The sequence below is a fragment of the Chamaea fasciata genome, unplaced genomic scaffold (genome assembly GCF_029207755.1).
Source record: "Chamaea fasciata isolate MVZ Bird 193981 ecotype frontalis unplaced genomic scaffold, bChaFas1.0.hap1 SCAF_5, whole genome shotgun sequence".
NCBI lineage: Eukaryota > Metazoa > Chordata > Aves > Passeriformes > Sylviidae > Chamaea > Chamaea fasciata.
Genome location: NW_027094090.1, coordinates 59,799,015 through 59,822,954, shown reverse-complemented (window position 1 = coordinate 59,822,954; position 23,940 = coordinate 59,799,015). Strand labels below are relative to the sequence as shown.

Below are 23,940 nucleotides of genomic sequence, written 5' to 3'. Positions count from 1 at the left end.
GTTATGGAAAAACTTACGTATGTGAATGTAAGAAATGTTTTATTTTCATGCATAAAGGTTTTAACATCAAGTTTGGATGTAGTTATTTCTATAAAAGCCTTTGGTAGGTTCTAAGAAAGTTGCACCTGAGCTTGAACTAGACTTTTTTCTCATAGACGTCTCCTGATGCTTAATGGGTTTCTGTGTGCTTTTAAGTGACTGTTTCTCACTTCAACACCACAAGTAAAGAAATAATAATAATAAAAACTTTGAACAATGCTGCTGTTAGAAAAGAAGAAAGGTGAGAAAGGGAGGAGTGCAGTTACTGGTGCATTTGTGTTGTATGTTGATAATGCTGTTTTGGTTTGATTGCTTTAGTTTGGTTGAAATAACTTATAAATCCAAGGAAGACCAAAAATTGTTCGTCTAGACCAGATAGTTCTTCTAAAAACCTAAATCTCTGAGCAAAGCAGCTGAGTTCAACTAGGGGTGATTAAAATGTCAAGATTCATGATATAATGGATCTATTTTCAAGGTGAATTATATCTGTTAGAGTCTACTGATTTTCTGTACTTATGGCCTGCACTATCATGTAATGATATGGAAGTTTATTTCAAGATGAAAGTTGAGCAGCAGTGTGTCTCCTGGTCATGGTTTTGTAGGTCATATGTTATGACAGATGAAGTTGAAAGTGATATTTGACAGCTTTTTATTGTCCATGTATTCTTAACCAAGAGTTAGAAGGCCACTAGATGGAGGTGTTACTCTGGTTGTGCACTGATGGCTGCTGAGCTGTTTCTTTAAGGGTTCCAGAGACCTTACCTTGGACCTGTATGTGAAGAACAACTGCATATTTCATTTTCACTTCCCCCTGCCCCCCAGCTTCACTACATTTCTAAAGGAGACGATTGTTCAGCCCAAAGAGATGCTTGTAACTTAAAAATTACATTTGTTTAAGAACTTGATTTGTTTGGTTTTGGGTTTTTTGAGGTTGTCATGGTAACAGTTTTTCACTGATATTGTACACAGTAGTGAAAATTTTTGGAGCAAGTTGATTTTTCCTTCAAGATTTAATATCCTGATTGCTTCAAGGAGAGCTAAGAGCTTGTAGATCTCCCTCTTTGCAAAATATCATCTCCTTTAATCTACATGGACACACACAAACATCATGTAGACAAGTTATGTTAGAAACTTAGGGATGTCTTAATGACCTTGTCTTACTAATGGAAGTAAATCCACATGGGAAACTGCAGGCACATGTTGGATGTTTGCTGTCGTCACTGGAGGATGGGGGGTCTGGCATTTTTACTGCTGCTCATCAATGTTTCTGCAGCAAACAGGTGGCTCCAGGAGATGGTGTTAAGATCGCACAGATGTAGCAAGTAAGCTTTGTAGAAAAAAAACCTAAGGCATTGCATTAGTTTTGACTCAGAAATGACCCTCCTACTATGTCATCTTATAAAGGGCACTTGATACGTTTGTAAAGACAACAGTGTTCTGTATTTGTAAAGCTTTTTGTAACTCTTCAGCATATGCTTCCTTTCCCTTGCTATGTAGGCATATGAGTTTTCCCAATATCCACACTGTTGTGGGAAAAGGGGGGCTTCTTAGTTCCTTAATAATCGACTTTGGTCATTTAGAAGATAGGGTATAATAATTTAAGGAGTGGTTAGGAATCTAAGTCCCACCTCAGCTAAAAAAAAGATGGTTTTGAGGCCTCTAACCTTGAGAAAGTGGAAGTAAAGGTATTTACTTCTCCATGAGGTGTCTGAGCTCATCTGGCTCCTAGTCTAGTAAGCTAGAAGTGAAACTTGCTGGCTCTATGCTGGAGAACCTGCATTTCAAGTTCCCTGGTGGAGATAATGCAGTTTTCCTGTCTCACTTTCAAGTGTATGATGAAAATGTGTCCCAGTGGTGTTCTGGGTGTGTGCCTGCAAGGTGTGTTCTCTGCCCACTTACATTAGCAGAGGCTCACCGGTCACTGACTCTCTGCATCTACTTTCTTGTTCTCCTGTTCTATTTTGACAATATCTTCAGATCTGCTGACCTGTTTTGACAGGATGAAGATGTTCTCTGGAAGGTAATATTTTAAGGGAATGGGTGATGGCATCCCTCTCTACAGAGAAGAGGTTGATACCTGTGAGATGTTAAAAAATCTGCCAGGAGACAATTCCATTTTGAATGTACCAGCAACAAAATGCAGCGAGCAGACCTTGAAATTTATTAGAATCTAGTTAGTTACTTCACCAGATAATTTCACTTAAGTTTAACTTTATTGATAACCTGCTTAGGAAGAGACTGGTTTCTTCAAAAGATATGACTGGGAAAAACCCCCACTTTGATGTAATAAAAATGATCTGTTCAGTGCAGGGTTTAGCTAAACTGATGCTGAGAAATGGAACAAGTTTTTCCACTGCTTCCTGTGTGTGCTTGGAATATTACAAATTAAAAAAATTACAGCATGTATTCTTTGTTAGTGTGGGGTAAGTGTTTGTAATAAATCTAATTAGGAGTTTGTAGTACAGGTGCCTTTTTGCCAAGTTTGGGAGCAAGTTAAAGAGAAACTAAATGTTCTTACATGCTATCAAAGCTCTAAGATGGTAGTATTTTTGGTTTGTTGTATGTATGATTTACAAGACAGATTCTAAGGGACTGTGTGACACTGTTGTATTGCTAAATAAAGCACATACCCAGTGCTGGCAGCTTTGCAATCTGCAGCATTTCAGTGCTGGTATTTTTGGAGGTTGCTGCCTGCAGTCCGTAACTGTACCTCAGCCATTTAGCTACTGAAGCCATCCTTTCCATCCATAAGTTCAGATGATTCCCTGGAAGGTCTGAGATTTATCAGATTTTTCTAATGACAGGCCTCATAAGTCAGATCGAAAGATCTCAAATAGCATATGAGTCAAAGCATCAACAGCTTTAAAATGTCACAAGTGGAACAGCTGGTCTCGCTAAGGGAAGGGCTGCTAACTTGGGGACAAGTGTTGTTTTAAAATGAGCAGAAAGGGTGAGATTTAATGAAAAATAAAGAAATAAACCCACTTAGAACTCTAAGTTATGAAGGGAACTGTAATGTTTTTGCTTTTTTGAACATGATTATTCAAATTTGATAGCTTATGTATTGTATTTATACTGAAAATTTGGTAGATGTGGTTGTCTTATGTTGCCTGAAGGAATAAAAATTAAGCATAGCATCAAATAAATAATAATGATTAACTGTGTTTATTCTTAATTAGACTGTTGAATGCATGCACTTGGAAAATCAAAGTGCAGTCCTGCTTTTAGCTTGATTGGGTCTGCTCATCCTGCTTTGTATAGCAAACACAGCATTTACTGGGTTGTGCCATATTCCTCGGGAGCTGCTTTGATGCCCTGTGGTCTGTAAACTATATTCACTGTTAGGGTGTGTAGTGCAAGCCCCTGATCCTGTGCATTATGAAATCTGATACGCAGAGTTACTGGTGGCAAGAGATAAAAACAGCAAACAGATCAAACAGTCCACAACTAAGAAATGACCTTAGCAGCATATTGGCAATGAGCACTAAGGACTTGGAGACCCACATGGATTAGGTCTGGAGCCCTTTGTATCTCAGATTTCAGAGCTGTAGGTTGAACTAACTGTAAACCATTCTGAACATTTCACGCTTCTGACAGTGACGATACATCAGTGCCCTAATTTTCTGGGAAGATTGTTCCTTGTTTAAGATGGGAAAAAAAAGGATAATTCTTTCAGTCATATAATAAAGTGTTAATTGAATTCATGAAAATGCGGATTTTGTTATCGGAGTGACAGACAGAGAAAGGATGGGGACTTACTGTTCATTTACTCCCAAAATATTTAAAACATGAAAAGGTTTACTGTTGCTGGATTATTATGTAAAGGGACATTTACTTTGGAAAGTGGAAATTAAGCATAATGTTTTGTATCTTTAAATGTTTTTTAGTTCACGTTTTACTACCTCTTTTTGTGTTTTTACAAAATTGTAGCTCTTTGAAAAGAGTGCTTACCAGTCATTCTTATAAGTAACTCTAGTAAAAATAATACAACAAAAAGATTGAAGAGTGCTGCTGGAGTTGTTTTCTCTGCTTGTATAGTTGCAGCTCTATTCAGAAGCCAGCGTGGCTCTCTTACAACTGAATAACCCCAAGGGTTTCCAAGAACTGAACAAGCAAGCGAAGAAAAACATGACTATAGATGGGAAAGAATTGACGCTTAATCCTGCTTATTTACTGTGGGACCTCAGCTCTGTCAGTCAGGTGGGTAAATTCTCTTACAGCAGGTTAATGTTACAACATTCCAAAATTGCAAGTAAAGGCTAACTAGTCAATGACAAGGAACATGGATTTTTTTTTTCCAGAAGCTTGGAGGCATTAAGAATCAAATATTTATTACCTTGTAATGAAACATCACAAGAACACTGTCTAGTTCTCAAATCAATGGGAAGGAAAGAAGGATCAAACAGTGTGGTATTTAATTTAAATTTTCATGTTCTCTACTAAGAGAAAAATGTTGCCCTCTGCACATGTTCTGATAAAGCTGTGTGCATTCAAGTCCTGAAAGGCTTAACTGATCCTGACTGGCAGATAAGCAGGCTTCTTGTGTGGGGACATAGAGGGATTTTTAACAAACATGATTATCTCGTTCCTAATATATTTCTGAAACATTTTTTCCTTTGCAGCATCATTTATGCTGAGCAAGTGCTAATTGCTTCTCTTTCAAAAATGTTGAAGTCCTGAAATACAGGTATCTGTAAGGAAAAGAGGTTTACTTCAAATGCTTTTGGTACAATGAAGGATGTTTGGTTTAAGAACAGGAAATTAAAAAACAAGGTGTCTGTTTCAAGATAAGATATTCTGTAATCTTTGGATTGCTGGAATTTAATTTAAGGGTAAATGTCAAGTGGCATGGTTAGTGTGCCCACTCCTGGAAAGCTTGCAGTCTCTCTTTGTATCCTGTGATATGGACTTCTGGGGGAATCTTCCTAGTTAATACCAAGCCCGAGCTCAAACTTTACATTTCCCCATGTTGAAATTACACTTAATTTTGTGAATGGGCACCTACCCAGTGGCTGCTGGTGTTGCTAAGATGTTTTCAGTTGTCACTCTTTTTGTGAATCTGAAAACTGTATTACTGTTCATACTAGAAAATTTACATATAGTGTGTAGAATCTGCAGTGAAAATGGTAATTATTAAGCATTCAACTATTTTCTTGAGTTTTCTGTTTCATTTGGCCTTTAGAAAAAGGCAGCCTTACTTGTTGTTTTTGGGAGAGGCCATTAAGTTCACATGAATTGGAAAAGAAATATATATTTCACTGTCCTGTAACCTAAATTTGTTACCTAACTGATGAGTTTCTAACGGAAACGTTTTCTATTTAATAAAATCTATGGAAACATTTAGCTATTTGATAGTGAATATTAGGCTAAGTTTTGTTCATTTTCTCCTGCCTAAATTCTTTAAAACAATAGAGCAGGGGATAAGTAAAGAGCAGCTACATCATGACACTTCCAGTATATCTATATTAGGTGACATTTATATACAGCTTATGATGCAATGTACTTGCAAGGCCCTAGCCTCTTGGAACTGGATTTCTGAAAGGTGATGTTACTGGTTTGAAATGCAGGAGGGGTGTTTTTTCTGCTTCGTTCTTCAAGAACATCTTTCAGCATGGTCAGCAGACATCCTAATGATACCAGGTGATCAGCCAGTGATGTCAGAACACTGCATTATTCACCATGATAATTTGGAAGAATATGATTCTTTGTGAGAATAATGGTTACTATCAACATACCTTTTATTTTTGAATGTCTAACTCCTGAAGTGCTTATGCACCCATATGCCAAAGCACACTGTCCTTACCTAGCTGCATAAGAACTTAAGTGTTCTGTTTAAAATCTAAGAAAGGATTTTTTTTGTTTTTGTAGTCCAAGCAGGATGAAGATGTTTCTGCCAGCCGCTTTGAGGACAATGAAGAGCTGCGGTACTCGTTGCGATCAATAGAGAGACACGCCCCTTGGGTACGGCATATTTTCATCGTCACCAACGGGCAGATTCCTTCCTGGCTTAACCTGGATAATCCTCGGATAACTATTGTGACACATCAGGTAAAACTCAACAAAACTGCCACAGTGAAAGGGCCAGCAAAGATATCCTGTTTGATTTGAAATGCAGTTCTCCTCTTGCAGCAAAACGATGAGTTTATTTGGAAGAAGTGACAACCTCTTCCCTGTCTCACCCAGGGTTTTATTATGTATGTCCTTATATTCTGGCTAAACAGATAGCTGAATGTATATCAAGCCTGTATTTAGCACACTCTTCCAAATATTAAGGCTTCAGCTAACATATGCCCAGGTCTAATTTCCTTATAGAGTCTATTTATAAAAATCTGGGGAGAAGAAAATGTAATCTGAATCTATAAACAGTCTCTCAGAACCAGTAATAACCTAATAAGCTCGTGTTGAGATAGGATAGGATAGATTACAATTACTGGAACTAAGAAGATGGTTACAAATAAAGTAGCTATGCATTCTAAAAATGTTATTTAAAAAGAGAAGAGGAATCCTTCAAGCTTCCTGAATAAGTGAAACCAAATTCTCTAGTAGCTTATTACAAGTAATTTTGGCATCTGGACATGCCATAGGAATTCTGCACAACTGAAGTGCTAAAGAGATGCTTACTCAACTTCTGCTGGTGAAGTTACTTGAAAAAGATAGAACAATCCTGACTTTTTGAATACTGCAACAGGTTGACTTTGCTCAAAATTCTGTGCAGCCTGAAATTCATGAGAGTTATAAATGTGTACTCTGAGACTGGTCCAGTACTCACTGAAAGAGGAATGTGTGAAAGTTTGAGACTTCGTGAAATCAGGTGCAGTTTCTTAGTTAAGCAGCAGAACTGAAAATGGTTTTGTGTGGGGAAAAAGAGATATTCAAGTCTTTTTTTTTTTTCTTTTTTTTTTTCCTTTTTAATATCTTTTTGTCTTTTGTATCTATCTGTCCTCGTTCTTGGTAAGTTTTTTTTAGTAGATAAGTATGAAGTGTTTGTGTGCCTGACTGAAACAGTTTTTGGTTGTGGGGGATTTTCTTCTTTTAGGAAATATTTCAGAATGTGAGTCACTTGCCTACCTTCAGTTCACCAGCTATTGAAAGTCATATTCATCGTATCAGTGGCCTTTCTCAGAAGTTTATTTATCTCAATGATGATGTTATGTTTGGGAAGGATGTTTGGCCTGATGATTTTTACAGTCACTCTAAAGGTCAAAAGGTAAGCTGTTATGAAAAGATATTTCAGTGGAAGTAGAACTTTTCTACTCTTATGATAAAAGTCAAAGGAATGCTACTTTGAAAGGGAGAGCACTCACTCCGCCTTTTATCTCTAAAGGTTCATTGTTCTTAACTAGAGAGCTGTTGGCTAAGGTTGAGGGTGTGGAAGGCTCTTCTCTGTATTCGTATGTGTGCTGTGTTTGTAGGATTACTCTTTTTCACGTTCACTCCTACGTTTGGATGGTTATAATGGTTCCTCTGTCAGGATTCACTTTAGTTTCAGTGTTATTCACTAATTCTCCTGCTTTCTATTGGAGTGCTGGTAAGACTGATGGGGTGTTTGGCAGTTGCCAGTCTTCCCTCCTTGTAAATTGTTTTGTGGGAAATACTCAAAACAAACAAGAATCAACTTTTCTGTGGGAACACTGAGGTCAGATAACATTTGAATTGGTCTAATATTGAAGTCTACCATTAATTGCCTCTCTTCAGCCACCCATAATGCCCAATTTATGTACAATCATATAATATATATACTATATATATAATTGTTTGCTAAAATAATAGATATTGTTCCACATTTATGAGTGTAAACTAATGTAGTCTTTCAACAAACCCATTATCATCAACTGGGGCTTAAGTAAGGAAAGCAGACTGAGGAAACATTAGCAATGGTTATGCATAAAAACTGGCTGCCAGGAGGGTTTTCATCCATTAGCTTGATTTACAAGAGTGACATGGAGGAAAAAATTGAAGATTTATATATTACTATTTCTATTCCAGCAGTGAGTACGCAAAGCACCAGAGACCAATGAATTAAGCATTTTATGCAGGAAGATATGCATGCTTGCATATAGAAGGGTTGAGCAAAATCAGTTAAAGCTACATTAAAGTAACTGTTTCAGTACTTGAGGATGTTAGGAGGCTTTTAGTTGTTTTAAGTCTCTAAGGATGGAGACATATACTATATGACAAAGCCATGTTGTTACAGCATTTGTATTGTTCTTTTGTTATTCATTCCAGTTATGATGATGAAGTTATCTTAGGTGCAGTGCTGTTTGTGATAACCTGATCAGCAAGTGTTAGTGTAGGAAATGTGCTGCTAAAATCTTGAAACAATGAAGTCTAAAGGAAAATGTGTGGGGTTTTTAATGCCTCCTCAGTTGAAAGAACACACACACTTTTTTTTTTATCCTGCCAATTCTTAGGATTATTTAAGTCATAGAGGATGAGATGCTTCAGGGATTATGTTCAACATGTGCTGCTTATCTCATGACTGGTTAGTACTAAAGAAACATTTTGAGTCAGAAGAATGAGTGAACAGCAGAGCTATTTCAGAGTTTAAGTTCACCCTTCCTATCTGACAAAAGAGAAGATATTAGTTTTCATTGGAATAGGTTTGCAGAAGTAGATTTGGGAAGTCCCATTTGCCATTTCTGCCTGTTGCTATTTTGCTGTATGGCCTTGGGAATTCTTCTGTTCTTCCTTCCCTTTGAAGGGGATAACATTTACTTCACAGGCAATGGGGTGTGAATGCTGTTTGCCAAGCTCTGTGGAATCTAACGACACTGTACACAAGGAGACATTATTCTAAGTCTCCATATTCAAAGAAACAAGCTCATTTGACTTCTATTTACCAGTCCTTGTCTCAGACTGTTTTGTTGTTCCAGGTGTACTTGACTTGGCCTGTGCCTAACTGTGCTGAGGGATGTCCTGGCTCATGGATTAAAGATGGTTACTGTGATAAAGCCTGTAATAACTCTGCATGTGATTGGGATGGAGGTGATTGCATTGGTAAGACAGCAATGTTTAATTTATGAAAGAGGGAACTGTCTATTTTTCCTTACAAGAATAATTCTGTAATTTGTCTTTTTCATATAACTACAGAATTTGCCTCCTTTAGTAATAAAAAATTAAAAAAGGTTGACTTGCAGATTTACCTTATTCCTTGCAAAATACAAATTTCTATGGAAAATGACAGGATATAGTAGGGCATAGGATAGTCTTTCTTTAGGTATCAAATTTGACTAGCTGAAAGAAGGGGTTCTGAAATTTTAATTATTATATATTAATAATATACAGTATTATATGTTATTTGGACTCAGAATCCAAATAATAATGGATTGTGAAGCTGCACTATTAGTTCCTAGATTAAATTTTCAGGACTGCAGTGTAATAAAATGAAGTGGTACTTCTGGGTTGAGGAAGTGATACCTTTCTGGGAGGCTGTAAAATCAAGACTGCAAGAACAAGGAGTAGTAATCAGTTTTCTGCCTGTCTTTTTGAAGTTAAGACAAAATATGTTGGCACTTTGGATACCCTTTTCGCTTGATTCCTGAACTTCTACACTGAGAGTAAAATCTATAGTATGCACAAACTCACAGAGGTCTAGTTAGGATTTTCCCCTTTTTAATTTCACTGATGATTGTTTAGTCTTCAGTCTAGCTTTAACATGGTGGCCTAAATGTGTTTCTCTTCTGTTATTTGAAATTCTTACTTCTGGTGGGTTTGTTTTTTCTTTTTTCTCTAGGTAACAGTGGGGGTAGTCGCTATGTTGCTGGTGGAGGTGCAGTTGGAGGTATTGGGAATGGGCCACCATGGCAGTTTGGAGCAGGAATAAGTGGTGTTTCATACTGTAACCAAGGCTGTGCTAATTCCTGGCTAGCTGACAAATTCTGTGACCAGGCCTGCAATGTCCTCTCATGTGGATTTGATGCTGGTGACTGTGGCCAGGGTATGTAAAAAGCATTGCTCATGAGCTTCCTATGGGGATTCTCTTGAATTGCCTGACCTCTCTTGGTTCATCATTACTCTCAAATTGGGCTAAGGTGTCCTGTAATAGCATCTTTACCTGACTAAGGACAGTTGAATTGATGATTCAATTAGCAGTTAAAAACTTTAAAGAACCTCTCTGATGCTGACAGTGTGAGTTCAAGTCTGGCTCTGGGCTCTTGTCAAAGGCTGCTTTCAGTCACAAGTGAACTGGTCTGAAGTTCATTTGGATATGAAAGATTAGCAGGGAGTGAACAAAGTGATTGGAAGTGCTGTCTGGTATATGCAGGAGAAGGATTTGTCCTGTTTGGAAGAGCAGAGGGTCCCCTGCATTTCAGCTGGGACAAATGTGTTTCTGGTGATTCTATTGCTAGCAGTGAGGTTTTGTTCATCTAGGAGATGACAGATAATCTGTGTTCTGCTGTGGGAGGGAGAAGTTCCTTTCAGCCTATCTGATTTTGAAAATTTCAAATCAAGATTCAGAACTGTCGCAGTGAACTCCAGCTGTTTTAACATTACTCTCCTAAAATGTGGCAAAAATGTAATATGGGCAAGCTACTTAAGACTGATATATAATTTTAAGTGACATGATAATAAGACACTTTAGGCTCTTCAGGTAGAGACTGAAAGAGTGATGAATTATACTGGCTTTTATCATTAGCATGGGAGAGTCTGGTAGCTTTATATATCTGAGTATGTTCTAGTCATCCATTATTGTAGATAAGTAAGCAAGAAGCTGGAAACTAGAGTAAGTGTTCTTTCAGAAAGCTTTTAAAATTCAGAAATTTTAAAATGTTTTCACTTTTTAGAAAAGAGTGAAATTTAAAAATATTTCACTCTTTTTTAATTTTAAAAAGAGTGAAAGATAAATGGCATGCTGAAAATTGACAGAAATTTGTTTTGTTTCTTGTTTGTTTTTTTTTCCAGATCACTTTGAAGAAATGTACAAGGTGATGCTTCAGCTTAATCAGACCTACTATGTTATTCCCAAAGGTGAATGTCTGCCCTACTTCAGCTTCAGTGAAATAGCCAAGAAAGGAATTGAGGGTTCCTACAGCGATAATCCAATTATCCGACATGCTTCAGTTGCGAACAAATGGAAAACTATCCACCTAATCATGCATAGTGGCATGAACACAACTGTGATCTATCTCAACCTTACGTTCCTAAATAAAAATGATGAAGAATTTAAAATGCAAATAGCTGTTGAAGTTGATACTAGGGAGGAACCAAAACAGAACACAACTTCTGTGCAAAAATCCAGCTCTGATTTTAAAAGTGTAACTTCAGTACCAGAAGCTGAAATGATATTTGAAGATATTCCAGAAGAAAAACGCTTTCCAAGAGTCAGGAGACGTCGAAATGGCACAAAAGAGAGTGCACCTGAAGAGTTGATAATCCCATCAGTAAATGTGTCTCTTCTTCCTGAGCATGTCCAGCTAGCACTGCAGAAACTGGACTTAAAACTACTGAATGGTGATATAACTCAGAAAGGATATAACCTATCCAAGGCTGCTCTCCTGAGACCTTTCCAGTTTTTAACCACAGCAAAGAGTATTGTAGGCCTGGAAGAAAAGGGCATGCATAATCATTCAGAAGATCAGAGGAACCAGAGCAGCTGGGAGAAGCCTTATAAAGATGTAAATGATGGCCAAAAAAAACCTGTAAAAGCAAAGGAAGAAGTTCCTTCGAGGCTTACGGGTACAAATGAGACTGTTGTGACAACGAGTACAAATAAACATGTTTATAAAGTACAGCGTAAAGCCGTACTTCCCTCCCAGAGCATAGGGAAAAAAAATGAAACTCGAGACAAAGTATTGAATGCACTCATATTAAGGGAAACACAGAAATCAAAACATACTGGGAATTTTGTTACTGGAGAAGGTGCACAGGGGATGGAAGGAGTGAAAGGGCATGAGCAGGTGGACGCAAATATAAAGGAGGGGCTAGTGGGAAGAAAATTACAGTCTTATGCTGGAAGTTACCAAGGCTTTTTGCCGTGGGAGAAAAAGAAGTATTTCCAAGACCTTCTTGATGTGAGTATCTTAATGTCATTCCTTATTGGAATAGTTGCATCTTTCTGCATTTCTTGGAATACTGTTGATATGATTTAGACATTTGAAATGTGCTTTGCCTTTGCGGCAAATGCTGGGATTTTTTTAAAAGATACTTTTCACATAAAATATGACTTGTTTATGATCTGGGCCTCTCTTAGCTAGGTGGTAAAAGCCAAATAACTATTTCTGTTCCCTTTCTACTGCCCTTTCTTGGTCAAATACATTTTTGTCTGTTGTATGTTGTCACAGGGCTATTGCTCATACACATATAGCACTATAACAGAAAGCTTAAGTTTTGATTGCATTGATGGAGGTATGGATTCAGTTTATGTTTAAAAAATGCAGGAAATAGGTATAATGATAAATACTTAAATTCTAAAAGTTAAATTGAAAGTCTGCAAAGAAACTGTTTATCTAGATTGTATCAAGAAAATATATAGGAAATTTCCTCTGCTTCGGTCCTAAGCATTTTGGCATTTTTGAAAAGCTCTAGAAGAGAAGATGCTGTGCTTTAGTTGGTAGCAGCTGCTTTGCCCTATTTCACATAGCAAAGGGCTATGTTTTAAAAAGACTATTTCTTCTCTCTGTGTTCATCTGACATTGAATTTTGTATGAAGAATCTTTATACTATAGGATTTCAAATTATCAAATATGGATGGATAATCTGAAAAACAGGCAGTAGTACAAATAAATCTGATGACAAATAGGGCCCTTAGTATGTGTGAGGTTTCCGAGCACAAATATTAAGGAAGGCTTTTATAGTTTTCCTCAAAGCAAGAAAACTTGAAGAAAAGTTGCTTTTATTTCTTTTTAATGGAAGATCTAAGGAATATGAAGAAAAATATTAAAAAGTTTTCTTCCCATTTTCAGATACGGAAAAAGTCGGCAGCTGGCTGAAATGTCATTTTTCCTGTGTGTCTAGTGTTTCCTGACTCTTTCAGTAATGTAACCTAGATTTATGCCTGTCCCGCTCTTTAGGAAGAAGAGTCATTACTCAAACAAATGTCATACTTTACTGAAGGTAAACATTTTGGAAGGCAGCTGAAAGATACATTTGCTGATTCCCTTCGATACGTGAATAAGCTGTTAAACAGCAAGTTTGGATTTACATCTCGTAAAGTCCCTGCTCATATGCCTCACATGATTGACCGTACTGTTATGCAAGAGCTCCAGGATATGTGAGTGTGGTTTTGCTTGTAATAATGTAAAACTGTGGGAAATTCTACCTTTCTGTTGCTTTGCTGTGGCCTTTTCTAGTGTGTTAATAGCTACTCATCAAAATTATATTTTGGAAAAGTAAATAAGAAATTTATTACAACATGATAGTTGGGATACAATGAGATTTTTGAGGCACTTTCAAAATTCTGTATAAGAATTTATTTTTGGGTAAGGAATGTTTTCCTCAAAAAATTAGAGTGCTAAATGAGTTTTCATTCTTATCTAGGTTTCCTGAGGAGTTTGACAAGACATCATTTCACAAAGTGCGTCACTCTGAAGACATGCAGTTTGCTTTCTCATATTTCTACTATCTTATGAGTGCAGTTCAGCCCCTGAACATTTCTCAGATCTTTGATGAAGTTGATACAGACCAGTCAGGCATCTTGTCTGACCGAGAGATTCGCACGCTGGCTACGAGGATCCATGAACTACCATTGAGTTTGCAGGTACTCTTTCCTCCTTACTGATTAACTTCTAGAACAACTTCAGTTTTAAAGTCCCAAATGGTTAAAATAAAATGAGTCAAATTTTTATCCTTGCTTGTAGCATCAGTAGCATTTGGCAAATTTTAAATATTACCTGGAAAATATAGCATTGTGTTCTATTTTGTTCTCTTTACCATTGTTTGATTGTTTTTTCTGTGGAGTCTGTAAACTGAGTTCTAGCAGCTTCAGAAAAATGGCTCACTGCTGTCTGAGTTCAAGAAGAAAGTGTGAGTTTGTCCAAAAAAAAGTTCAGTGCCAAGAGTTGGATCCTGCTGTGCTTACTGTAGTTTCTGTACATAGTAAAAGATAGTTCTTGCCCTGAGGAGCTTGTGGCCTAAAGAAAGAACTGAGCAAAAGGATAGCAAGCAAGTCATACTAGCAAATAGTATGATCATATACAAAGATTAATGCTTCTGTTCTAGGAATCTCATAAACAGAGACATGGTTTTTGTATGACTTGCATTCTTAAACATACAGGTAGAGAACAAAATGCTTTTGCAAGCAAAAAGGTTTTTTGTTTTACAGATAGGGAATGACACAAACCAATGAAACAATTTGTTTGTGACACAGGGCACAAAATCGTTGGCATAGTTAGAACACAGCTCTGCTTTAGTGTGTTCCTGGCCTGTACATTAATCAGAAAATCTTCCTGTCCTTGCAGATAACTCTTCTGTTTGTCTACTTGATTTGGAATTTAATATGCCAGTGTTAATTTGGGAACTCTGTACTGTCCTGACATTATTAGTAGAGATGTGCTTTTAATTTTAAATAAAAATGGTATCAAGTCATATTTTATCTGGTCTCAATTAAACTCTGTACTGAGCATTTGCATTACTTTATAGGGAGTCCCACTGACTTAGCAGTTACTGAAATGGGGTTTGCTGAATATTAAGTCTTTTTTTGTGGACAGTAGCATGGAAATTTGATATGTAGATTACATTAAGTATATTTGTGAACCCTGGGTTTTTAGAACTAGATCAGTAAGAAAATCAGTAGGATTTTAAATGGTTTCTTTTCCCCCCTTTCTTTCTGTTAGGATTTGACGGGTCTAGAACAAATGCTAATAAATTGCTCTAAGGCTCTCCCTGCCAACATCACTCAGATCCATGTTATTCCTCCTACTCAGGAAGCATATTATGATCCAAATCTGGTAAGAAACACTGATCTTAAAAGATGCTTATTTTCTTTCCTGAGTATGTATTTACTTTACTAGTATGTATTTACTTTACTTTAAAAGCTGTTTTAATTTGTAGAAGGAAAGTATTTATAAAAGTTATTACTTGTATGCACATGAAGTAAATGCTACAAAATGAAAATTTTACAGGCTGCTTCCTAACTTACTAACCCCTAATTTTCTTTAAAAGCAGAGAAAATCTGAGATTTAGGATATTATTATAATTGGGATTTAAAAAGTCATCCTTGGTAAGAAAATTTACTGTTGCAAACCAAGAAGAAAGTAAGCCCAATACCACTCTGACTAGAGCTTCCAGATAAGTCTTTATCTGAATTATAACCCACGTATTGAAAAAACAGCCTAAAATCCAAAAATCTGTTGTACAGAGATTGCCTGGCCAGTTTCACCGGTGGCCCTTGTCAGAGCAGTATCAGACAGCTGTCAAGTGAGTTAAAGTTTTTGACTGTTTTACTGAGAATGAAGTTGCAATGTTTTTGCCAAAAAGTAATTTGGATTTGTCATATATTATTTATAAAATACGGAATTGTGATGTTATGCACCAGTATTGTTGTGTTTTTTCCCTCCATGGTTGATAACAAAACTACAGCTTTTTGATTTCAGGAGAGTAAAGTATGCAGGCCTCTCTAGCTGTAATACACGTTTTCTTACAAAGTACACCTTTATAACACTCTGTAATTTTTAGTAACCTATAACCTAAACAGTGTTTTCTTCCAGCCTCCAGTAACCAAAAACCTAGTGACTAATTGCAAACCTGTGACTGACAGGATTCGGAAGGCTTACAAGGACAAAAACAAATACAGGTATGTTGTGGCAGTCCTGTGAAAAGAGATGCTTAGTGTTGTAAAGCCATAGGAGGAGGGATAAATACACACATAATCAAAGATTGTATGTGTGTGCTAACAAGTCTTAGCTATTTTAACAGTGGAACTAGAGAAACACACTTGTTGTTAACTTATGTAGGTTTCATTGTGCAGAGTGATGTGGGTTTTCTCATAGTTTGCTTAGTAGACTAAATACTTCCATGTTACTTGCATCATCTTGGGCCATTTCCTAATTTGTGTTGTACAACAGTGTGCCAGAGTATGTTTGTATGGCTAGAGAGTGAGTGCAGTTCAAGCAGCATGTAAAGAAGGAAACAGCCTTCCTGCACCTAGAAGTTGTAAATCTACTTCATCCTTTCTTCTACTGAAGCATAAAAAAATAAAAGAACAGAAAAAGCATTTTAGTCTTAACTACCTTGTACCTTTCCTGTGAGATGGAGGAGTGACAGTAGTGTAAGCTTTTAAAGTGGAGGAGGTTCTCAGGTGAGACTTGAAGAAGCCTTCAGGGTGCTTTCTTATATTAAGACAAGAGAAGTGAAAAATATGAATGTGGTACCTACCACTAGTAAGACTGTTAACCTGGACTCAAATGCTCATATTTTATATGCTTTCTCTTAGAATTCAGATCTATGATTGATAGGTGGTTACTAATAAATCTACAGAAAAGTGGTTCTATGCAAGAGCATTAGCTGAAAAATTTACATGTATTGATAGAAAGCAAATGGCAAATTTTAATGAAGGTTGCCCATTCAGATTAGAAATGTTGCTCAATAATGTTAAATACAGGATTGATACTTATTTTACCAGACTTTAGGCTGTTTTATTAATGTATGAATATTATTTCAACAATAAGGTTTGAAATCATGGGAGAAGAGGAAATTGCCTTCAAAATGATTCGCACAAATGTTTCTCACGTAGTTGGTCAGCTGGATGACATACGAAAAAATCCCAGGTATCCTGTTTCATGACTTGTGTGAAGTTGTGAGATGGTTTTAATTTTCTGATTTGACTTTTTAAACTTTTTTTGTATTTCAAAGATAAGTTGTTGTCATGGTATTTAAAAGATAATTTATTGTCGTGTATTTCTAAACAGTGTGTTACAGGGTAAGACAAATTTGAACCAAAAGTACTTCTGATTTTTTTCTGTTTGACTGAAGCTGACTCCTCTCTCTGCAATGTCAGGGGTTATGTCAATAATTTGTTACGTTTTTATTGACCTAAAATCTTTGAAAACCTAGAAACTTCAGCTATTTTTGAAGCTTTCATTTTTGCCATTCTAGAGAGCATACAGTTTATATTGCAGGCAATTTTATTTTAAAGGAAGAACTTTTTGACTGCTTTATGCAGGTATTTTATACTAGAAGTTAGGTGTGGATTATTTTGTTACTAAATCAGTTTTGCATATTCATTGTGCTTTCAAGCTCTTTTACTACATGGAAAGAATCTTGCTTCTGTCTTCAGAAAACCAGAGTTTTCTGCCAGTTTAATGAGTTTGGATGCAAGAAGAGGTCTGACAAGTGTCAAAAGGTAGAGCAAAGAGGAAAGTAGAACCAGGTACCTTGGGCCAGGGAAAGTGAAGCCTCCTCTTGTGGTCACAGAAAGCTGTTGGGTAATCTCAGCTGCCTGTAAAGCTATAGCATAATTTGTATTTGTATATAAAGAGTAGATTTCTACTTTCCTCTCAACACTCTACTACTTTTGCTGGGTTATTTATTCAGAAAGGGAAGTGCTAGTCTTGAGACATTTTACAGCTGAAGGTGATTTGTATCTATTGCTATTCCTTTCAAAGAGTACCTTCTGGCCACATAACTCCTGCGTTCCAGTTGCCACAATGATCCATTTAAAAGAAACGTAGGCAGTGCTCTAGCTCATCCTTCTGCTTCCTTTTCCTTCTCTGTTTCTTTGTCTGCTGGCTACAAGTTGGGTTTTTTTTAGAGGTAGGGGTGATTTCAAGTCTTGTTAGACTCAGAGAGGCCTGAGTAACAGAAGTTTCTCACCTTCAGTGTTCACAAAGCGAGGAATTGATTACCTTGCTCTATTCCTGCCAAGTACAGTGCAGTACTGTAGTCATCTTGTTAACAAAGGAGAGCTGGCACAGTTATGTAGGCATGCCGTTTTCTTCTCTTTGCCATGTTTTCCTTGCATACGAACCAATAATTATAACCAGTCTCTAAAAGCAGATTTTTAGTGCCTGTCTTGGAACAAACTAAATGTGTCACTCACTTACTGATCTCCCGGAAATCTTTGGTTTGCACCCTTAAGGCAAAGTGAGCATTAATTGTCTAGGCATTAATTCTGGAATAACCAAAGGACTGTCATGTTTGGTTTCTTTTGGATGAATTTAAACAGTCATTCCATTAGAAATGGGCTAATATCCTCATCAATCCCATACTTTGCTGTGTGTAGCAACCTCTCAGTCTGTAACCTGTATCTTTTTTTGATGAAGCTAAACAGGAATATACGCTCTAGGAATACAGCTACTGCATTCCCAGGGCTAATGAGCTGCCAGTCCAAGGGACGAAGTCAGGGATAGTCCAGAGTAAACTCCCAAAATGCTGAAAGTGTAGCCATGATTGCCATAACCAGCTGCTTTGCATAGTATTACTTGATACAGGAGATACGGCTTGCTCGTTTTTGAAGAGGCATATTTTTTCTTCTCAAATGTAACAATTTGAATGCCTGGTTGTCCCCTGCATGTAATTGTCTAAGAGCAAGTTTACCAATTATGTCAGATGCAGTGCGTTGCTATTCAGTGCTAATTCCCTGTGTAGGCTGATATACAAGCTCCAGAGTTCTGCTTATTTCCAGATTCCTGTAGAAGTCTGAACTTTGCTCTTTGAAAGAGCATAGAGAATACTGTAGAGAATGCAGCTGACCAGAACTGCTTATTCACAAAGGTTAGCAGTGACAAGGCATATGTTACCAGATACGGTTTCTGCCTCTGGGGAAAATGTAGGGGTCTTGTATCTCACAATATAAATAAAGCACATAGCCTTGCCCAAATGTGGGAAGGGGAATTTTTGTTGTCAAGCACCAGGTCAGAGTGGCCAAGAGTACATAGCAGTTTAGAACATTAGGTGCTACTTTAGTTTCAATTATTTGCAGTAACTTAGTTCCATGTTTCTTACATGAGAAATAGCTCTCTGCAGGAGCCACTACTGGGAGCATGCTTATTTGGTCACAATGATTTCTATGTAAATTCTATCCAAATTGTTGTTCTATGTGTTTTGGTTGGTTATACAAATCTAGCTTTGAGTCTGTGATTTGACAGACCAAGTTATATAATGTTCTCAGTAAACCAAAGCGTAGGGACCAAGCTTTGTTCTCTCTTATACAATCTAATATAGATTTTATGTTGATTTTCTCTAAAGAATTCAGCATGCACACTAAAATATTAATAATTTAGTATATTTCTCTCCTACAGTGGAGCTCATTTTGTTATTTAAGAGACTTTACTCATGGTAATTCAAAAGTATAAAAATCCTTACCCAGATTGTAATGCTCGGTTCAATGGGCTCTGGGATGGTGCACACTCTAGTGCCCATTAGATGGCAGAATTATATAACTAGAAGTGTGGCCTGTCACTGGATTCTTCTGAGGTTTTGACTTGCTGTCAATCCTAATGCTCCTAGAATTAAAATAAAATTAATTTAAAATAAAACAACAATGAAAATATATCTTTTTGGTTTTAAAATAATATAGTTTCAATTTTGTTTTAAAGGATTATGTTTGTGTTGTTGATTTGGCAATACCTTTGCCCTATTATCAAGGAAATATTCTAACAGTGTCATCTTGTTTTCTAGAAAATTTGTTTGCCTAAATGACAATATTGATCACAATCACAAGGATGCACAAACAGTGAAAGCAGTGCTTAGGGATTTTTATGAGTCAATGTTTCCCATCCCTTCCCAATTCGAACTGCCAAGAGAATATCGGAATCGTTTCCTTCACATGCATGAACTCCAAGAATGGTATGTTCCACCTTTTCAAGTTACTGTTGTGCAGTAATATGTAATTACCTAAGATACTGCTAAGAAGCTGGTTTTCCCCTGGTATTGCCATGAAAGAGTTAACAGTGAAAATAGTGTGGTAAGATTTGAATGGACTAAAATTTGAGGTCTGCAGGATTTGGGTTTTTCCAGTGCTTAAATAGTCATCAACGTTTTATCAATTGGTCCTAACCTACTGCAAGCAAAAGCTGTTGGTTTGTTTCTTTCTTTGATTTTTTTTTTTTTTAATGAATCGGGATTTCTGTCTTTCCTTAAATGCAAAAAAACCCCAAACTGTTGTTACATTTCTTAATAAGTGATTTTTTTCAATTTGTCACATAGCAATAACCATCTGGATAAAAATCAGAAAAGATAAATGCGTGTCTCATTTTTGCATATATGAAATTTTTCTGTTTATCTCTTGTCTTTTTTATAAATAACAACTGAAGAAATTGGAGTCGACTTGAGAATACAAGCAAAGCGTTGACAGATACAGTGACAAAAATGACACAAGACTATTATAAGTAAACCTGTTGCTGATCAGCAACAGAAGTAGCTGTTAATAAGAAAATATTAGAGGAACTGTAGAAGGAATCAAAAGGATTGTAGGTGTGATTGTAGTGCTAAAGCCCTGCTGTAGTAGTGGTCGAGGGAGCAGGGGGCAAACCCAGTTCAGCAGTTAGCTTTAGAAATTTGTGCTGTAGGAGTAGACAGAGTGTTGGCTCCCTTTTAGAGATTCTCCATCAAGACTTTTTGTAGCTTCAAAAAGAAACTTTATTTTGACTTGTTTGTAGCCAAAGATGATTCTACCACAGTGTGTTAAGGCTGTAAAGTGCTGGTGGAAATCAAAGTATTTTCAGAATCACAGGACAGCCCAGGCTAGCAGGGACCTCAAAAGATCATCTGGTCCAACATTTCATGGGAAAAGGTGCCTAGAGGAGACTGTCTATTGCCAGCTCTCAAGTGTCCTGGCTGCAGGTGTATAACTGTAGCATATAAGGGAATTGCAGTTGGATCAAAAAGGACATAGTGTGACTGCAAAACCATAGTTGCCACAGTAGATGTGGCACTTGGAGATGTAGTTTAGGTGTGGACTTGGCAGTGTTAGCTTAACAGTTGGACTTATCTTTGAGATCTTTTCTAGCCTAAAAGATTCTGTGATCTAGCACCCTGAGCAGTCATATCTTGGAAACTTGCAGACTTTGCAGAAAGGTGCAGACTCTACCCTGTCTCTGGGGAGACTGCTCCAGAAATGATTGTTTTAACTGTAAAAAAGATTTCCTCATATCAAGATGGAACCTCTCCCAGTCTAACTCATAGCTGTTGCCCCTTGTCCTTTCTGTGTGGCTCTTTGTAAAGAGAGAGCCTACGTCCTCTTTTTAGTCACCCTTTAAGAACCAGAAAAAAAAATTCTTTGCATGTTTCTTGGAAACTCTTTAAATATTTGTGTTTATGATATATAAAGATGTTTTTCTGTTTCCTTCTTTCTTTGTCCAGGAGGGCATATAGAGACAAGCTCAAATTCTGGACCCACTGTGTTCTAGTAACACTTATTGTATTTACAGTCATCTCATTTTTTGCTGAACAGGTAATGTTAATGTCTTCTTATCAAATCTGTATAACACTTAATAGATTGTGGAATCTTCAGGATTCCACATTGGGTGGATTTTTCTAAATAGGTTTTGAAGAATAGCTAGGATTTTCCCTTCATAAAAGAAGTAAAGATGCTACATAACTCATGATTAGGTTGCCTTAATTTTTATGTCGCAATGTTAAGGTTCCTTGAAAAGAGAGTCATATGGGGAGAAGGAGAGTGGCACCTTCTCAGGTGCCTTGGGGGACAGTAAAGTACATCACCAGTGTGCTAAATTTGAATACTCAAATTCAGTCATTGTTTTTGAAATTCTTGATCTGTTAACATGGATATGGGTAGAAGCATACAGTAAATTAAGAGGAAGGAAAATCAGTCCAGAAGGGGATCTTAGGTTACTTAAAGGCCTTATCAAAATCTCTTCCCTAAGTAATTGCTCCTACTGCAATTACTACTACTCCTAGTAGTAGTAAACTAGACTAAAACTAGTTTACTAAACTAAAACTAGAGTAAAAAAGACTCCTACTGAATTCAAGAGGTTTTGAATCTGACTCGAGGGGAAAAGCTTGACTTCTGCAACCTTAAAATGGCTTTCTTGAACATGATTAGTCCTGCCAAACTCAGAGGGAGTCAATGGAACAAATCATATGGGTAATTCTTTGCAGGTGGGGGCCTTAAGTAACACTTTCCGTGGTCTGATGAAGAGGGTGTAATTCTTGAAAGGTTGGCTTTTGATTATTTTTTTTTTCCTACCTGTAACTTTTGCATGACTCTGTCCCTTGATTTTTCAGCCTTTTTTATTAGAAAATTCCATTAGTAACTTGGTTTTGGAAGGGGATACTCAACTCAGTGGTACAGTTAGGAATCTAAGCACCATTTTAAGATGTCAGCTTTGTGCTGATCTTTTAAAAATAGACTGTAGCCTGGTGTTAATTTAAATACACAAATTACCCTTAAAATAATCAGAATAAAGGCATGATGTATTCTTCACTTTCTGCTTGTATTCTGATTATTGAGAAGTCTAGTGGAAATGTGCCCATCTAATAGATGAATTGGAGTAAAAAATGCCTTTCTGGTATAATCAGAAAAAAAAAGTACAGTACTGAGTATTTACCATGAGTGGTACAGATTTGATAGTTTCTAGAATGAAAACCTGACCAGCTGTGGACCTTTAGCCCAGCAGAGAGCTACATATTGTATTTTTTTCTCTCCTCAGCTAATTGCACTTAAACGAAAGATTTTTCCAAGAAGAAGGATCCAAAAAGAAGTTGGTCATGAACGAATCAAAGTGTAGAAGAGCTTTATTTTGGAGATCAGTCTACCTCAAGCTGTGATTAAGCATTTTAAATGTCTTTCATAAGTGTCTTTTCTGGTTTGCCATTTAACTACATTGATATGAAGAAAAAAAGTCATGCACTTACATTTGAATCTCTGCAGTACTCTTCATGATACAAAAGCTGCTGGAGCTGTCACAATGCAAAATAACAACAAGAAATAATTGCAGGACACCTGTACATAGGCAGTTTTCAACAGATCTTACTTTACAACTCTTAGTTCATGGCCATGTTATCCTTTTTTATAAAAAGGGTTACCTGTACAAATGTAACTGCATTTATTGCAGTGGATGTTGCCAACTAGATAAAATGTTGGAAGAAAAAGTTGTTTGGGATCAGCTAAAGAAGTCCTTGATCTTGCATTCCAAAGCATTTTGCAAATTTCTGTCATTGCTGCTTTTTTTAGCCCTCTGGGGAAAATTGAGAATTATGTAATTTGTCATTTAAATTTAGAGCACGTTTATAGATGTTGACATTCTTTAAAGCACAGTGACAATTCATCTCCCTATTTGTAGTGTACAATTGGGATTTCAAAGAAAAGGTATGCTACTAAAAAATTACACCGTAACAACATCTAATGATTTATTCGAAAGATATTTTATATCTGGTGTATTATAGTCCAAAGAATACACAAAGAAATGATGTTATTTCCTGGCTTGATTAAAAAGAGAGGGTTGCAATCAAAGGAGAATGATTAAGGTAAAATATTTTACAAGCATTGTAAATAAAAAAGCAAAAGTGCCTCTATATGAATGGGTAACAAACTTTCAAAGTAGAAAAGTATTGGGAGCAGTGTTTCACTTCATAAAACAACATTTGTACTGACTTAAAAAGCTGTGGTGTTTTTAAATTCAACGGTTTGGCCCTGTATTTTGCTGAGATGTCGGAGTAGTGTGATTTTATGTGGGAAAGGGTACCGAATCTCTTCAAGCAGACATTTTGGTGGTGTATCTTCACTTAATTGTATTAGCAGTATTCAAAAGGCATTAAGGTTTTGTAATCGGATGATGTACAAAATGTACGCGCATATGTATTGTAAGATACTTGGCTTGCTTTGAAATTAACTAAAACGTGATGAAAGTTTTGTCTGCCGTTTCTTTTTCAAAGTCAACGAAAGCTCACATGTATTGGTAAATTAACCAGGAATCTGTATGACTCTTTATGTCAAAAAAGTTCTCACTGTTTCCCTTAAAGCCTTCCAGCTTTAATAATTTAACACGGTGCCCGGCGCCGTGT

General features: G+C 36.7%; 1 protein-coding gene across 4 annotated transcripts in view; it reads left to right on the top strand.

Annotated features, from left to right (window-relative positions):
• Positions 1-23,925, top strand: part of GNPTAB (N-acetylglucosamine-1-phosphate transferase subunits alpha and beta) — a 39,789-nt gene extending 15,864 nt beyond the window's left edge. Inside the window, exons 8-22 of one of the 4 annotated variants that reach the window (XM_066183913.1) lie at positions 4,078-4,239; positions 5,908-6,087; positions 7,076-7,246; positions 8,913-9,036; positions 9,773-9,976; positions 10,942-12,050; positions 13,050-13,249; positions 13,516-13,735; positions 14,811-14,924; positions 15,684-15,769; positions 16,644-16,742; positions 19,594-19,761; positions 21,277-21,367; positions 22,036-22,093; positions 22,587-22,672. In XM_066183913.1, the coding sequence (XP_066040010.1) occupies positions 4,078-4,239; positions 5,908-6,087; positions 7,076-7,246; positions 8,913-9,036; positions 9,773-9,976; positions 10,942-12,050; positions 13,050-13,249; positions 13,516-13,735; positions 14,811-14,924; positions 15,684-15,769; positions 16,644-16,742; positions 19,594-19,761; positions 21,277-21,367; positions 22,036-22,083 (2,976 nt within the window). In that variant the 3' untranslated portion in view covers positions 22,084-22,093; positions 22,587-22,672. Of the gene's footprint in view, positions 1-4,077; positions 4,240-5,907; positions 6,088-7,075; positions 7,247-8,912; positions 9,037-9,772; positions 9,977-10,941; positions 12,051-13,049; positions 13,250-13,515; positions 13,736-14,810; positions 14,925-15,683; positions 15,770-16,643; positions 16,743-19,593; positions 19,762-21,276; positions 21,368-22,035; positions 22,094-22,586 lie in introns of all 4 variants that reach the window. The other 3 variants (XM_066183912.1, XM_066183914.1, XM_066183915.1) reach the window with 3 other exon arrangements.
• The last annotated feature ends 15 nt before the right edge of the window (positions 23,926-23,940 follow it).